General features: G+C 35.4%; 1 protein-coding gene across 1 annotated transcript in view; it reads left to right on the forward strand.

Annotated features, from left to right (window-relative positions):
* MMP16 (matrix metallopeptidase 16) overlaps positions 1–17,762 on the forward strand; it is a 182,881-nt gene that overhangs the window by 151,507 nt on the left and 13,612 nt on the right. The window contains exon 7 of the mRNA XM_005150847.4: positions 9,510–9,648. Within this exon, the coding sequence (XP_005150904.1) occupies positions 9,510–9,648 (139 nt within the window). The remainder of the gene's footprint in view (positions 1–9,509; positions 9,649–17,762) is intronic.

Raw genomic sequence — 17,762 nt, forward strand, 5'->3', positions numbered from 1 at the left:
GACATGAGAGGTTTCAGAGCAATTACCAATGTTTTTGTTAATGAACCGTACTTTACAATTTGATACTGAATGTAAAGGAGATATTTTTTGCTCCAGCTTCAGTCATTGTTCCTCTGCCTACATCATGCCATCTTGGTGGTTCATATATCAGAGTCAGGCTTGAGATGATTCTGCTTCTCATGATTTGCCCTGAGGAGAAGGACTTGGGGGTGTTTGTGAATGAGAAGCTCAACATAAGCCAGCTTCAGTGTGCATTTGCAACCCAGAAAGCCAACTGTATCCTGGGTTGCATCAAAAGGAGTGTGGCCAGTAGGTTGAAGGAGGTGATCATGCTCCTCTACTCCACTCTCATGAGACCCCACCTGCAGTACTAAGTTCAGGTCTGGGGCTCCCAACACAAGAGGGACATGGACCTGCTCAGGAAAGTCCAGAGGAGGGTCTTGAAAATGACAAGAAGGCTGGAGCACTTCTGCTATGAAGAGAGGCTGAGATAGTTGGGCTTGTTTAGCCTTGAGAAGAGAGGGCTCAGGGGAGGCCTTAAAGCAGCTTCCAGTACCTAAAGGGGGCCTACAAGAAATCTGGAAACAGACTTTTTACAAGAATATGTAGTGACAAGAGAAGGGGGAATAGTTTTAAACAGAGAGGATAGATTTAGGTTGGATATTAGGAAGAAATTCTTCACTGTGAGGGTGATGAGGCGCTGACAGAGGTTGTCTGGAGAAACTGCAAATGTCCCATCTTTGGCAGTGTTCAAGGCCAGGCTGGATGGGGCTTTGAGGAACCTGGTTGAGTGGGAGGTGTCCTTGCTCATGGCAGGAGGGTTGGAACTAAATTATGTTTAAGGTTCCTTTCAACCTAAACTATTCTATGATTCTATGAGCAAGAGTGCATATTACAATTTTCTTGGATATAGTGTCCACAAAGGCAATCTATGCAACAATTTATAAATGAGGGGAAGAAAAAAAGGTTTTGCTTATGAAGAGGATAAGAGTGTACATGGAGTCCCATAGCCCTGTGACTACTTTGGAAAAAGAAATTTTCTTTAGAATTTTTCCTAATTTTCCCTAATCTTTGAAGTCTTTCTGGATTACTGTAGGTGATTTTTAAAGAGCACAGCTATAGATTTCAGAATGAACAATGAAAAAGACTTTTGCATGTATCTCAAATGAGCAGAATAGGCTTGTCATGTCAATAGTTAGGACTCAGGTAATGAAGCCAAGAATGTAAATTTTAACATAAACAGAGCCATTTTTGACATGGAATAAATTACTTGAGACTGCTTTGTCAGTTACATAGAAAACCAAGTAAGAATAGGTAGTAGAAATAATTATGCAACTTCTTAGCAAAGATTTCCTGGGTAAAATTGCAGGATAATTTTTCCACTTGAAAACATATTTACACCAGTGAACTTTTCCTGTCACTGGTTTAGCTGAAGACAGACACTTTAAAGCAGACTCAGTGTAGTACTACCCATAAACAACAAATGGATAAGTTTACCAGGTTTTTACTTGCTTCTACTCTGAGTCACAGTAGTTAAATTCTTTCGCTCTTGGTGTTTGTTAGCAGTAACATGAGTAAGATAATGAACAATGGCATTCATTTGTGTGGAGGAATGCTTCATTATCTGATTAGATGGCAATATTAAATTGTAATTAACAGTGGCTAATAATTGTACCAAGAAAGTATATTCCTTGTTTAGGAATGTATGGAAGCAACCGAACTAGCAATAGCATTCAGTGACGTTTTGAATCCAGTGAGTTGCTCTCATCTCCAGTGAGGAGAGGATCAGGGGATCCAGAATCACAGTATAGAAGGTGCTGAGTTTTTCCTAAACAGTGTTAAATGATCTGACTTCTCACAGTGGTTCTCAGACCACATTTTTCCCCTGTTATAACCATGCCATTGTCTCAAACGCATTAGGAAAGATTTTTTTTACAAGTTCAAATAAGTCATCTTCAATGCATTATACATTTATCTGTTAACAAATGGATAACAGTCCTTTGTAGTTTTAAATGAGCTTTGTTTGTTCTTAATGTTCTTATTACTAAGCTGAGCTAAAGTATTCTGTGTGTATATAGAATAGCCCATTTAGCTAATTGTTTCCTAAAATGAGCTGGATTGATAACATTCATAAAATGTCTGATTCCAATCTCTCTAGAGCTAGTTGTTTTCTGCTGTGGGATGAAGTAGGGAAGCTAATTTATAAATTTCCTTGCAAATTCTGTATTAATATTCTATATTGAAAACAACAAAAGTAAAAGCAAAACACAAAAAAAAACCAACAATCAGTCCCATTGCTGAATGGTGCTAAGAATTTTTTCTATATTTAATTCCCCTAGATTGTATCTTTTTTTTTTTCTGCTCCATGAAAATTATTTCACAGAAAGGTACTCAAAAACATTTTATTCTGAAGGGGGCCTACAGGGATGCTGGTGAGGGACTGTTCATTAGGGACTGTAGTGATAGGACAAGGGGTAACGGGTTGAAACTTAAACAGCAGAGGTTTAGATTGGATATAAGGAAGAAATTCTTTACTGTTAGGGTGGTGAGGTACTGGAATGCATTGTCCAGGGAGGTTGTGAATGCTCCATCCCTGGCGGTGGTCAAGGCCAGATTGGATGAAGCCTTGGGTGATGTGGTTTAGTGTGAGGTGTCCCTGCCGATGGCAGGGTGTTGGAACTAGATGATCTTAAGGTCCTTTCCAATCCTAACTATTCTATGATTCTATGATTCTTTTTTTCCTATTCTATACAGTGGTGTACCTTGACTTTAATGCTATAAATTTCAAATTTGGAGTGCTGAGAATGGATTCCCCAAATGAGTAGAAAAAAAACGTTTAATCCCCCACGCTGAAGACCCAGTATTACTATCCCTGAGATCACCTGTGGAATTCACATGGGCTAGTGAAGTAGATGTGGAAAAGCGTCTCTTGAGATTAGATCAAGATTTTTAAAAGTATATTCCTGATTTATTTTGACTTAGATACAATAAATATACCCTGCTTTTCCAAAATTCAGGAAATTTCTTAATACTCTCATAAAGGTGTGTCTTAGAGGAACCTCATTCTCTCCTGAATCAGTCTTGAAATGTAGTAGGTTCTGCCCTCTGGAAAGTTTCTCTGTACTTAACTGAAATTCTTCTTTGTAAGAGAATAATATGAAGTTACTAAACAACATAGTATATTATTTAGCACTGTTTTGTTACTGTTTTTTTTCCCACAAAACAAAAATGGGAAAAAATCAGAAGGCTACTCATTTGTCTGAAGGTTTCAGTCTGCCGCTCATGCTTTGCATGGCTGCTTGGTATGTTTAATCTACTGACAAAGGCTTGCTTTTGCACTTGGCCAGAGGTAGCTTATGGAAGAAGACATGACCCAGTGTGATGTGTTCTGTCAATAAAATTAAACTACAGTATTAATTAGAATGCATTATTTGAATAATGCTGATGTAGGTCAGTAGTTTTATGTTTGTCTTTTTTTCTGGTGGTTTTTGTTTGTTTGTTTGTTTGGGGTTTTGGGTTTTTTGTTTTTGGGGGGGTGGAGGGTAGAAGGTGGGAAGGGGTTAAATAGGCCAAGCAGTGATCCTCTCGAATCTAGTTATAGTCAAACTAATCTCTCTAGCAGCTGTAGATATTAAGTTTTGAAGTTTCTCTTCTTATTCCATCTTTTGGTGGTTATCCTTAAGAGCACTGTATTTATATTTTAACATCAAGTTAGAGTTTCAGTACTGATAGAGAGAAATTCACACAGATATTTGCTGTACAACACAAGGGTAATTATTAATTATGGGGAGTTTCAGACACATGTTTATAATTATAGTCAGAATATTATAATTAGCAGTTGTGACTCCTACTTGTTTTTCACCTATCGCATTGTCTTCCTTAAATCTTTTACTGCCTTGTGCACCTACAGTGAGTTTTAAAACCTTGTAAAACCAGCACAAAACTTAATTTCTGCTAAAGTCAGCTTAATCTGTATCTTCAAATAGTTACTTGAAAGGTTTCCAATGTTTTCTTCTTTCTAGCTCTGTAGATTCTTTTAGAATATGTGTCACATTGGGCAGTCTTTCTGGATTTAGTGGGTGTCATTTGGACTTCTGAATCAGAGCGTCACATGTCATTATAGATTGCAGATAGAGTTCATTACGTATAAAGGGCAAAGCGCTAGAGAGTTTGTAACAAATTAATGTTTTATTGTTGGCAATAGTTGTTGGTCCAGAGATGAATGAGAAAATGAGATGCTGAGAGAAGAAAGCTCCATTAATTTTGTACTAAAAACTCCACTAATTTGTGTATTATGGATGAACTGAAATATCTGGAGATTGGTTTTAATTCTCCTACCAATCAGTTGTGTCCCTTAAGGAACCTGAGAGGTGTTCAAGGTGAGAATAAATACTGAAATTGAAATTAATTATTCATAGGAGTGCAGTTTTAAATGTTAATTTGGAAAAAAAAAAGATTACAGTAATGCTTTACCAGTATCAAAGTAAAAAAGTGTAAAAACTGCATTATGATTACGATCCAGATTTTTTTTTACCCTAATACACTCTTCTATTCAAAATTCTTCAACTTGTTAACAGAGAAGTGCTTTTATGAGGAAGGTATTTGCAATGATCATAAGCAGTGGACTATAATTTGGCTCCACTGAATTACATATATATGCACAGGAAAACTTACCTAGAGCATTTACTGACAGTGCAGAATGATTTATGTATTACCTCTTGTTCAGTTTGGTTTCTCTAAAAAGCTTTATTGTCTTTTTTTCTCAGAAATATCCCATCTTCTAAACAAAACAAATTTTCTCTATTTGAGTGGCTGCTCCTGATTCTTTATCCCACTATTTTCCTTTATCCATAATAGTGTTTCTGAAACAGCTTACAGTCTCTCATTACTCAATGCCCATTTTATGATTCTTAGATGTATTGCTCATTTTTCAATTTGTTTTTGAGGGCTTTTTTTTGTTTCAATACCGCTTTTTGATCTGGGAATAGTTATCCAAGTTTACTTTATGTCTATAATCATAATATTTAATGATCCATTATTATGCAAGATCTCAGCTGCACAGAAGCGATCCATGTCTGGAGATAATGGGTAACCACAAATGCTTAAAAAAGGGCATTTGCTAGCTGGCAAAGAAAGGCACCAAAAGCTGTGCGTTTAAGGTATGTGTTTGTCAGGCTTGGAGTGCATGTGACAAGTCACATGTTCAACCTGTCTGCAGGAGTTAATGTGTTTTGGGAAAATAAAATACCTCAAAGTATATTTAAACAATATAGTGGGAAAGACAAACAGTTTTTCAATACACAGTGTTTCTCAAAAGAGACAAAACTGTGTTTATTCAGTATAATCAAATATACTGAGACGTGTTGTGTCAGAGAAACTGTTTCAAGCTTTTTACTTCAAGTGTGAAAGAGCTTCCTTAGAGGGAATACACATTATCTTGGACTATGCCTCTTCTGAATTTCAGCAATAGCTGAACTGTGTTGAAAACACCTTTTCAGTAATTGTGCCTGTTTAACAAAATCCAAATGATAAAATTGCTGGTAAATATAACTTTGTTTAAAGATAAATTAAGTACTTTCAGTTATATGTGCTGAAATGATCCATTCTTTCTGTAATTAGAGCCTATCCCATCTGATAACTCAGAAAGGTCTTTGTCTTCCTTTACAGACACATGCTAGACCTTCTTAACTTGATTTCCAGAATTTGAACTTTGGCATTCTAAAACTGTATTGTCCAGTGTGTTCATAGGAAAGTCAATCAGGAACATTAAGTTCACATAAATAAATTGTTCTTTCAGCCTCTGCCAACACTTACCTTGCCAATTGTATAAATGGTCCAAACTTCCATTTCTGCTCTCAGTTATTTCCAGATATTTGCTGATTCTTGTTGATCTGGCGATCTCCAAAAATTCATTTATTGCCAAATCATGTGCCTACTTCTGTCTGTTTAAAATAGGACCATAAAAATGCTAAAATTGTACATTTCCAGAATTCTAGTTCTGTGGAAACCTGTAGGGCCCTGACTGATGAGCAATACCCTATTGTGCATGATTATTGCAATGACATGTAAATCTACTGAAAATAGAGCAGGAAAATAAAGATTCCATCAACCGAAAAGAGAGCATGGTATGTTATGTTCACAATTGTGCTTCAGGGTGGAATATTTAGACATTAAATGAAATGGCACAGGAAGATTTTATTTCAAGCCATTTTAGATACCATTTCTATTGGAAGTATCTCTAAACTGACTATAGAAAAAGAGTGGGGACCTTTTATAATCAGTCTCAAGTGAAAAAGCTGATGCTGGTCCAGGATGGATATATATATACACACAGTAACACCCTGTTGAATGAATTTCTTGTCAGATACCTTAACTTACTTATTCTTTTGTTGAAAGGATGGAATGGTGTTCCATTATATGTATCCAATGTTATGGATACATAGCATTGACATAACTCTTCCTCTCTCTCTCTGTCTTTCAAAACAAATTCCTGGGGTTATGCTACTTGAATCAAACACTCCAGCTTTGCCATAATTTTTCATTGTGAAGATTTTAATTGTGGTATAGCAGGGCAAATTATTGCTTTGTCAAGGACTTGGAGAAAAAAAGCTAAAAAGTCTCATTATTAGGCTGCATATACCTAATACAAAAAACATAGTTTGACATACAACCCAGTACCAAATCTGCAGAATTTAATTTTATTGGTCTTGTTATCAAAATAAATTAATGCAAATATGTTCACAAATCACTAAGGTTGAAACATAACCCATTCTCAAAAAAAGGATCTTTGTTGACTCATTGATTTTACAGGTTTTGTCGCTCTGTGAAACCTGTGTTCCTTACAGAAACAGTATCTTTCAAGAATGCATATTTAATCTCTGCTGAGGTCATTCCACTGACATTTCAATATTATACTAGAAATCACTGTGATGGTATAGTACCACCCAATCAGCAGTGCAGTGCTGACCAAACTAAAATGACTGCTTGCTATTCCAGCCACATCAGTTCTTACACTTGGAAGTTTGTGGATTATGAAATATAGCCAGAACTAATTTAAAGTGGGGGGTTTTGTTGTTGCTGTTTTGATTTTGCTTTAAGTTACTGGAATTGACTGAATATTTAACAATGCAGACTATGACTCCTATCATTGCAACTACTTCTCTTGAAACACATTAATGTGATTTGCAACATTTGGTGTAATAGTTGAAAGTTGGGATTCATTAGTCTACCTGGAACTTTAATTTTGTCTGTAGCACTGATGTCCAGACTTTCCAGAGTATGCATGCTATACTGGGAAACTCATGAAAGCCTGAACTTTTCATTTGCCACCTTTGTTCAGTGAAGTGATTATGTGGGTAAATATGTCTTTTTTGTAATCAGCTAAGTAGTAAGCCTTTGTTCAGCTTTAAAGATCTTACTTATTTTGTACCCACAACTTCATCAGTGACCTTCTGAGTTGGTGGACATTTAATGAGAGCTGTATATATTCTCTCCCGCAACTAATCATTGTTTACTAAGTGCTTTTGCAACAAAATTCACACAAACAAAAAAGTTTTCTCTATCCTGGAGTGAAGAAAGACATGATTGGACTATTTCATTGTACTCAGATAGTAACAGATTCTGCAAACAGACCTATGAGATATGTTGTGGCATTTGAAGTTTTTATAGAAAAATGGGGAGGGGAGGTGAGAGAGGGACAACAAGGATCTATTTGGCCTATTGAGACTTATCATTGCATCATTCGTTCATAAAGTAATTTCTAGACTGATGATGCCTTAAAAAGTCTGACCTGAAAATTCATTTATCCATTTCAAGCATTTATTACTGTTTAAATAAAAAAATACTTCCAAGTGTCTGCTCTGAGGATGTTCCCCCTGATTTTAATTTTTCATAGCCATCTTGTCTTGTTTGCATTATTGACATTGTCTGTTCCAGCATTCAGAACACATGCTTCAGTGAGGCCTTCCTAAATACTTGTATCTCTAAGGTGTATCTACCCACATTTGCCAGTTCTCTTACTGGAATTTTATCAATCAGTCCTAAAAAATTGCTTTACTGACCTTCCTTAGGTGTTATAATACCATCTTTCAATAAAAAGAAAAAAAACAAAAAAATAAAAATAGGGATCTAATCTATGTTACACTAGCAATGAAATAACTAGACATGAAAAAAATAGAAGGATTTTAGTAGTATTATTTCCAGACAATTGCAACTTCTTAAATTAAAATTTTACAGGTTGTGTAAGCTATTTCAACTTTTTTTCTGGGACTGAAAACAACTCTTTCAATTTTAGACTCATTTATGCACGTGATTAAGATGTATTTTTGTATATATATATATATCTTGAGCTGCTTTGTATTTGTATGGCTAATGCTTTTTGCAAAGATTTATAAATGTTGAGTCATTGGAAAGATAAACAATTAGAGAGCTGTGATTTTGGGTTCAGAAAGATGATGAATACAGTTCATCATAAGCCTGCTCCGGCAAAGTATTAATCTTCTCTCTAAGCTGTGTCAGTTCCCAGATAGGAGCACAGATCTCTTTAGCTTGGCAAGCTGACCTACAGGGAAAGAAGGCTGAACTGCTATGTAAACTGTAACATATCTGACAGAATAACACTTTCTTTGTTAAGGGGTTTTGTTTTGTATAATACTAATGCTGTAAAAATCTGCAACTGTGTATAAAAAGCTAAATACTTGCTTACCCCATCCTTCATCTGTAAATATTAGATCAGCTGGAACTGTTGCTTTACAAGAGCTGGCAAGGTACAACCTCGTGTCACATACTCATTTCTAACTTAAACATTCCTCATTCCTCAATAATGCAACTTCCCTATGGCTCTCACTTAAAGCAATAGCATATCTCATAGGGAGAAACCATTTTAAATGTCAACAAACAGCAATTTACCACAATACTGGATTTAGCACCTATATTTGGCTGCAATATTAACCATTCTATTTAATATTACATGGACAGACTGCAAATCTTCACTAAAGTTATCATCAAAGTGCAGTTCTTATCAGACTGATGTAGTAGGATTAAAGCTATATTTATCAAACTTTCACTATTAGCAGCCACTGCAAAAAAAAATTGCTTGCAGAATTAGTTGATCTTCAAAGCCTGTCTGTAGTGCCATTACATTAGGCTTATACATATGCATATGGTTTGGTCTAAGAGCACTTGTAGTCAGACCACAAATTTTAATTTGGGCCCCTTGTAGGAATGATGCTGAAAAAGTTACATCATCTCATACAGAGTGCTGTATGTTCTGCTGAAGGCTATCTACACCAAACACATAGTTCACATGGGTAGCTTATTTTCACCTCAGGGAACAACCAGTTCTGACATATTCTTGGTGTGTGGATGGAAGCAAGCACAAATATGGTTATGCAGACAGCAAAAGGTCATGCTATAAAAATGCTAGGATAGGTTGTTCAGTATTTTCAAGAGAGCAGCTGAACACATTTGAATGCTCAAAGTATAGTAAGAGATGTATATTCGGTTTCCAGGATCAGTGGTTTTGGCGAGTCAGAAACAACAAAGTGATGGATGGATACCCCATGCAGATTACCTACTTCTGGAGGGGACTGCCTCCCAGCATTGATGCAGTTTATGAAAACAGTGAGGGGAATTTTGTCTTCTTTAAAGGTAAGAAAATAAGAAAAGTTTGTGTAATGCTTTCTGCTGTGATGATTTCTGGTAAGGTCTCGCTTATTTTTACTAATGATTTGTAAATCATGTTGCAAATTGGTAGCTAAATGAATACTGTATGAGTTATCTCATTTTGCAACTGCAACTTTAATTTATGATTACCCTTCAGAGTGTCAGATCATTTACATATTCAGTAAAAATTAAATTTGGAAGTATAAATAAGAGACATAGTAATGCAGTGATCTACTATGGAATCCTTTTTGAGAAATGTGGATTAGGAAGCAAGAATGAAACCACAAACTTGTTTGCTTGTTTTTGTGGTTCTCTTTGCTCTTCTTCCTTTTTGCAAATGAAATCTGCATATATTTAAATGTATCTCTGCTACATATATATCTCATTGTACTGCACTTATTTCATCAGAGAACTGTGATGTTAGGATTTTCAGGTGCCACAAATAAGTATATTTTTTAGATGCATGTTTAGTAACTTTAAGGACAAAAAACTTCAGAAAATGTGTGGATTAAATTGTTGCTAATCATTCTTTTCAAAGTTTCACTCCCATCATCAACTGCTCTTCAAAATGAGAGTTCTTGAGCATGCATCTAACTTAGGTTTAAAAGAAAATTATTCTGTATGTTAAATAAATACCCATTTAGCAACAGAAGGGTGCAAACCATGAAGAATATGTTATATAAGATAATAATTTCGAAGATAGAATAGAGATGTGAAAGCTTATTCAGCCATTTAATGTTGTGATTCATTTGTTAACTTATTATCAAAAAGCAATTTTTTTTAAGTTGTTATATAAAAAATTAATTATATTTTACTAGTGGAATTATTAGCAAGGAGATAGAAATAATATTTCATTCCTTACGGAAACATTATCATCTTGGGAATGTTAAATTGAAAATGTTTAATAACGTCCAGAAACACTGCACAGCCTTACAATGCAGATGTAATTTATGTTTTTACTAATAGGGAAAATGTATTTTTGTGTGGATTGTAAGGGAAATTACATTCCATATAGAACATCTTTATTTATATGATTTCAATACAACGTGTACTTTTACTTCTGTTGCCGTAAAATAAAATTCATATCATAAACCCTGGGAAGTTGATAAGATCAGGAATCATGATCAAGGTGTCTCCAATTCCATCCCTCTGCTTGATTTTTGGTCCATGAGACATGGGAGGATATAAATATTATTCTGCAGATATTTCTTTGCTCATCACTGATACATAGAGCAAAGAAACTACCCTGTGCATTGCAGACCTCTACCTTGATAATACTGAACTTCAGACAGGAATGGTCAAGCTTATTGTTCTACCAGCTTTCCTTGACAGTGACCTCAAAATATATTTTATCATTATTTAACACTTCCCCCAGTGCTGACTGGCTCCTGTTAGGTCTTAGAGGAATGGGTTGATTCAGTAGTCTCTAAGTTATAGGTAACACACACACGGAAAAAAGAGAACTTTTTTATTTTCTACCTGGGAAATTTAACAGTTAGGATTAATCAAAGCAAACAGAGGCAGCAGTATTGTGCTCTTGGAAGTCAGAGTATTGTGTTCTTTTCCTTCCTCATCATTCCCAGCTTATGCTGTCTGATTTCAAACCAGCTAATTTTGTGCTTTTTAGCTGATATATTTGGATTTTCTGTTGCAGGTATTTTTCCACCTGCTGTCTGAAAGTCCTTAAATTATTTTTTTTCAGTGACATCAGTACTGTGCCTTTGGTTACCAAGGTTAAAAATCCTGTATTTCCTTTTGCAATTTTTCTGAATTTTTTTTGCTTTTCTGCCACTTCCTCTTCATGATTTCCTGTATCTACCTAAAGCTGTTTGTCTGTCCACATAATTCATGTATATTGCATTGCAACAGGATCAGTAGGTTCAGCTGAGTCATTTGTATGTGTGTGTGTCCTTGAAAATTCATGTTAACCAGGGATCTCAGATGCCTTATGGAACATGATTGCAGAAGTATATATCAGTATATTGTAGGTAACAATCACTGTCTTATTTCTTCCATTCCCTCACAAAATGTCTTTCTGGAAAAAGAGTATATGTCTTCCTCGTAAAGGTACTAAAAATATATGAGTTGGTTATTGCTAAGATGATGAGCAAGTAAAGTATGTTATCCAGGTAACGTGCTTTACCGATCTAAAGCTGGTCAAGCCAAGTAAGTTCTAGAAGGAGATTAAAATCTGAAGTCTAGCATACAGGTGTGTTCATTTGCATCCACTATTCAGATAAAAAATATTAAAGATGGAGTGAGTGCCATCACAGAGCTTGGGCTAGGATAATAGTGACATCTATGCACTCCTCTCAAAAAACATTTTCCACATCACTTCATTTTAAGACTGGTCAGTATTTGGGTGAAGACAGCATTTATTTGAGGATTTTTAAATAAGATTTCCAAAACTTCTTCTTAAGTTATCATTAACATCCAGTGTCCTGAAAAATACAGTGTCTTGAATCTTAAGTGTGTGCTGGAGAAACAGGTCAGTGTGTAGATATCCTCCCTTCACAAAAGCCGCTGCTTCTTTTGCAGATGTGCAAAGGAAGGTTCCAAGCACACCTTCCATCTCCATTGCCCTCTTTCACTCACTTTGGAAGCTTTTTTGCTAGTGTGAAACAGCTTGCTATGACTAAGTTGAGGAGCAGCAATTCTGCTCTCTGAGGAAGGTGAAGAAAGGAGTAAGCCAATCTACTCCTCTGCAGTTGCTACTAAGTAATTGCCACCTTCTTTCTCTTTACATGCCTACACTGTCATGAGTTTAGGATAAACAGTATTCTGTTAGGCAGGTGATATTTTTAAGATGCACTCAGGGTAGTAGACCTTGTGAACAATCCTGGATTAATACATCCTGTTTGTCTATTTAGAAATCCACAAATCTCATTTATTTTCAATGATCTATGCTCTATTTGATTTGTTTAATCCTTGTTTTCAGGGTGGCAAACATAAAATTTGAAACAATTAATTTAAATTATAAAACAGGTTTAGATCTTGTTTAGATATCGTTTTTTATCAGCATTAGATATTTTTTCCCTGTGTGTATACAGTTGGATTCATGATATTAGTAGACATCTTTACAGTAGTATAAATAGCGATTGATAAATGTATAAAAATACATTTAACTTTTTTTCATAGAAGCTATATTGTAAAATGTGAACCATATACAAATAACACATGATTGCAGCTCTGGATAGTACATTTAATTAGTAAACTTTGAAATCTTTGGGTCTAATGTTTCTGCTATGAGAAATGTAATTATTTTTAACTTGTTCTAATAAAATCTATCAGTATATTTATAACTATTTGACATTATTCAACTAAGAATACTTAAGAAACCAGTGAGATCATGCATAAGGTGTTAGATGTCTGTAGAAAGTCAAACTGAATTAATTTCAAGACTATTGGATGAAGTGTCTTCTTTGCTTTTAAAACTTCATTGGTTTAATTTTTTTTTTGTTTTACCATTTTAACTTTTTTTTAATAGTATCAATTTACAAAAGCGTAAACAATTGTAAAAATTCATCAGCATGCTTGTAGTGCAAAGTGATATTTGCTCATTTTTTGGTGGCTGAAGGTGCTTGGCCTGCCTCGTGCCTCATAATGCTTGTAAAGTACATAACAATTTGCTGGATGGCTGGTTATAAAAAAAACAGATGTTTACATTCTTGTTATTATTCATTGCTGGTGTCCATGCTGAATGATAATAAGAAGATGGCACCAGAATAATACTTTTTCATGAGAAAATGTGAATAATAAAATTTATTCTGTGTATCTGTGGGAATTTATATGGTGCTAAAAATGAAATTGTCAAGCCATCTGCACTGTTGAATGTTATAGCAAACCAAATGCAGCAATAGAAAGGCTGCTGTAAAACTCATACTAGCAGTGGCATCATCATAACTTTCAACTGCACTTACACAACTGTTGACAGTTTCATTTTAAAAGTAAATTTACTGCTGTCAGATCATGGAGCGGAGAAATGACAGAAACTTAATGTGGGAAATAAACAGAGAATGAGAAAAAAGGAAGCATGAATAGTAATTTGGTAATACTAGTATGAAGACACGTGATCCTGGCTTCAAAGACTAAAATTAAGAGCAAAGGTGACTGGAGAAAAAAAAATAATCAGAATTAGATATTAAATTTTTCACTGGTTTCAGTTGAATATAATTCCTAAAAATTTGGAGAATTTGTCTTATTAAAGTTAAACTTACAGTGATTATATGCTAAACCCGGCATAGGTCTTGCACTACACACATATAATTGTGTGTAAGATGAACAAAAACCTTGGTTGCTGACAACACAGGAGCACAACTGTTCAGTATTCTGGTTCTATGAATGAAGAACTATCATTTAAGGTCTGCAGAATTGTTTGCAGCAGTCAGTAGGTAGTTAAATAGTCTGAAGAACATCTGGAGTTAAATATTCAGTATTTTAAGTAAAGCATAGCAATACTCATACTCTTTATTTCCATTTTTTTTTTCAAATGTCAAAGATAGATGTTGAGAAACTGCAAATACCTGCAATCACAGTTCATCTGTCTCAGTTGTTTCCCTACAGTGATGGTATTTAACAAAGCATGATTTCAAAAAGTAAGACATTTTGACTTTTTTATCACTCGCTTCATTCCCAGCTTGTGACTTTACCATTCTGTTTGTTATTATGCTAGGTTTTACATTAGGGAATAAAAGCAGAGAGAGATGAAACATTCTGAAGGCTGGCCAGACTTCATGAAACATGTGGTGCTTTATTCTTTGTGAGAGTAACAACCTGTCAACTAGACTTTAGAGAACAACTTTATGAAATAAATACAGTGGTGATTTCTGCCAAACGCATAGGTTAGGACTCTGAAAAGGCATCAGTTATATATAAAAAGGATCAAACTATAATTATTCTAGTTTTGTCATATATTTTTTATTCACATTATAAACACGATTAGTGAAGTGCATTGAAAATTTACTAGTGGAAGTGGAATATGAACTAAGTGAATGCATACTGAGTTAAGAATTCATTTTTAATGCTTTTTAAGATACATAAATATAATTTGAAATAAACGGAGCTTATTCTCATCACAGTAAAGTATCATTTGCATTAAATTTCAGCTTTAACTCTTCCTAACATTTGGCTGTGAATTTGAAAGCTTCTGATTTTTTCTGTCCTTTTTCTTTGGAAATCCTCTGATCAACAGCCATCCAATTTCCTTCAGCTGAGGGAGAGAAACTAAACAGGAAAAAAACAACAAAATCAAACAAAAAAACCAACAACTAACCACCTAAAACCCTCTGAAACAAATAAACAAAAAAAAAACTGAAGTAATAATTGTCAGCCAGGTAAAACATTTGTATTTCCTCTATACAGTCCTTCCCAGTAAGTCAGCACAGCTGAAGCAGACTAAAATTTCTTCCAAAGCAAATCAATAGAAGTCTTTCCCACATATGTTAGAGCTTTCAATGCCCTACTGTCTCTATAAAAAACAGTCAAATTTACCTTTTCACTCTTTAACCAGAAAGAATTTTCTTTTCAGTAAGAAATTGTGTGAGGAATTTAGTTTTTTATGTCATGTATTCCCACAGCTTCACTTTCCTTCTGCTTCAGTATATTTGAATATGCAACAGATATGTGGCTTAGTCACTTATAGTGGTGTGTGCTAAACCCTTGTTTATTTTGGTATGACCTGATCTTGTTAATGCTGTAGCTGTGATAATGTTCCTAACAATTGCTGTTACTTTTATTCCTTGTGAAGTCCAGAGAAAGGTAATAGCATTACATACATCACAGCATATGTCTCCCAATGCTGTGCAACAGCTGTGATTTTGAATGATCTTTGAAACAGAAATGAGCTGGCTCAGTATCGTTCACTGCATACCATCTGTTGTTCACACCATAACTACCAACTGGTAAGGTCCAAAACACATGACTTCTCTTATCATTGCGTTTGAAACTGCCATTACCATCTGAAGCCTTCTGTATCTGGTCATGTGAATTGGCAGAAGGATAAACCACATGGGAGGCAGGACAGTGAATGACTGAAGATGCTCACCCCTGTCATAATCAAACCCTATAAGTGAATTTTGTAAGGAATCTCAATAAAAGTAAAGGTCACGTTAGCACAGACCTTAATCCTCTGACAGCACAGACCTCAGCTTTCCATGATCATTCTTCATCATTCTGTGTGTCTCTTTTATTTTCACTACTTCAAATATCTCTGCACATATTCATTGACTCCTTTCTTCCTTCAACTGGCAGGGAGGGAAAGATGGCTCTGTTGAGCAAACTGTAGTGTTTGTGCTTGGAACTGGGTGACAAGCAGCTGTAAAGAAGCTGATAAAAAATTTACTCTGGAAACCCAGCATGGGAGGGACTGAAACTGTATCTCCTCTCCTAATTAAAACTGTGATAATATGTAAACATGCTTTAAATCACTACAGCATAAACAGGGAGATTAAAAAAACCCTGCCTTTAAACAAACATTTAATACCACTGAGGGATAGTCAAAATACAAAAACAACTGCAAAACAGCTCTCTAGATTCTTCCCTCTTGGTGAGTGGCATACACCTGATCCTCGATCTTTGGGGTAATATTACATTCCCTTATAAAATATTTATACAGCACAGTGTCTTAACCTCGTCTTTGTAGCAGTCTGCCTAGCCTTACAGGTAAGCGTAATGGCTAATATGAACAGCTATGATTTTATCTCTTAGGATATCTTTGAAAATATGCTTGGGCAAAATATATTTTCAGATTTCTCTCCTAATATTTTAAATATCATCATAAATAATAATGGACTGACCAAAGTGAAGTATCCAGTAGGCCAATTCAATATATATGTTCATGGATCTTCTTTAGACCTTTCTGTGATGTAACTCAAAATATGTACATGATGTCAGAGTATCTTCTCCTTCAGTGTTAATACTAAAAATAACAATGTTTTTCGGAAACACAGGTAAAGGTAGTGCTTTGAAAAGATAAAACACATGGTTCCTATACAGTGGAGCCTATAGTCTAGGTCAGAAAGTGTTCCTGTGGCCTAGATGACATAGTACAAAGGAAAGACAGGCCTCAAAGCAAGCTCTTCAGATAAGTACTAAAATGCAAATTATGCTCCATTTTCCCTATTTCTAGGGGGCATATGAGGAACTTTATTCCTTTTTTTCAGCCAAAGCTGTCTGTGTTTGAAAGAGAAGTCTCTACTGAAAAGACACAGGTGAGGAGTGTATTTTGAAGAAGAATTAGAAGCAAGCAAAAAATGTAAAAAGGAGAAGATAGTTGCAAGAATAGGAGGGGAGGCACAATTACTGGGGAAAGTCTCAGACTAAACGCTTAATATGACATGAGGTGAGATAATCACGGAAGTGTTCAGTGAGGAAGAAGAGCTTATCTAGGAAGCTAGAGCAGATTGAAGCTGGGAAATGAGAGTTGTGGGGTGGTGAGGTGAGCTATCCAATTACAAGAGAGAGCACAGGAAGCATCCTCTCCAAAAACAGGGACAGGGGGTAGGGGAATACTACCAAACACTGATGCAATTGCTGCTTCTGTAGACATGTATACCCGTATATAGAGAATATATTTAGTTAGTAAATGCAAAGTAGGGTTTCAACCACTGAACATTGCCAGTGTCCAGGAGGCACCAGGCTATTATTTTGATTTAAGACAGTTTAGGTAACATGCGGTTTGTGTAGACAGTGTGCTAAGAGTCATGCATTTACCTTGTATTATCAGCATGCAAAAGTCAAGCGGGTAGTTTTGAATGATTTGTCACCCACAGCCAAAGGTTAAATCTTACTGCCACTGGTACTAAAAGCAACCACCATTGATTTCAGAAACACAAGGTTTTCAGCTGTGGGATTTCAGAACTGCAGTTTTGTCTTTAGGCCACAGTAAAGAAAATATGATTAAAAATATTTTAAATTCTATGGTCATTTCAGAAATAATCTAAATAATCTGTACATCCTTCATGAGTAATTTAATTTCTTGAGAAACAGGAGATCTCTAATTGGATGTCATGGTTTGAGCATGTTTTGAGGGTGTTTTTGTTCAAGTTTTTTTTCCAGTCAGGTGGAGGAGGGGAGTCCGGGAGGAAGGAGAGACAGGACAC

Source organism: Melopsittacus undulatus, chromosome 1 (assembly GCF_012275295.1).
Source record: "Melopsittacus undulatus isolate bMelUnd1 chromosome 1, bMelUnd1.mat.Z, whole genome shotgun sequence".
NCBI lineage: Eukaryota > Metazoa > Chordata > Aves > Psittaciformes > Psittaculidae > Melopsittacus > Melopsittacus undulatus.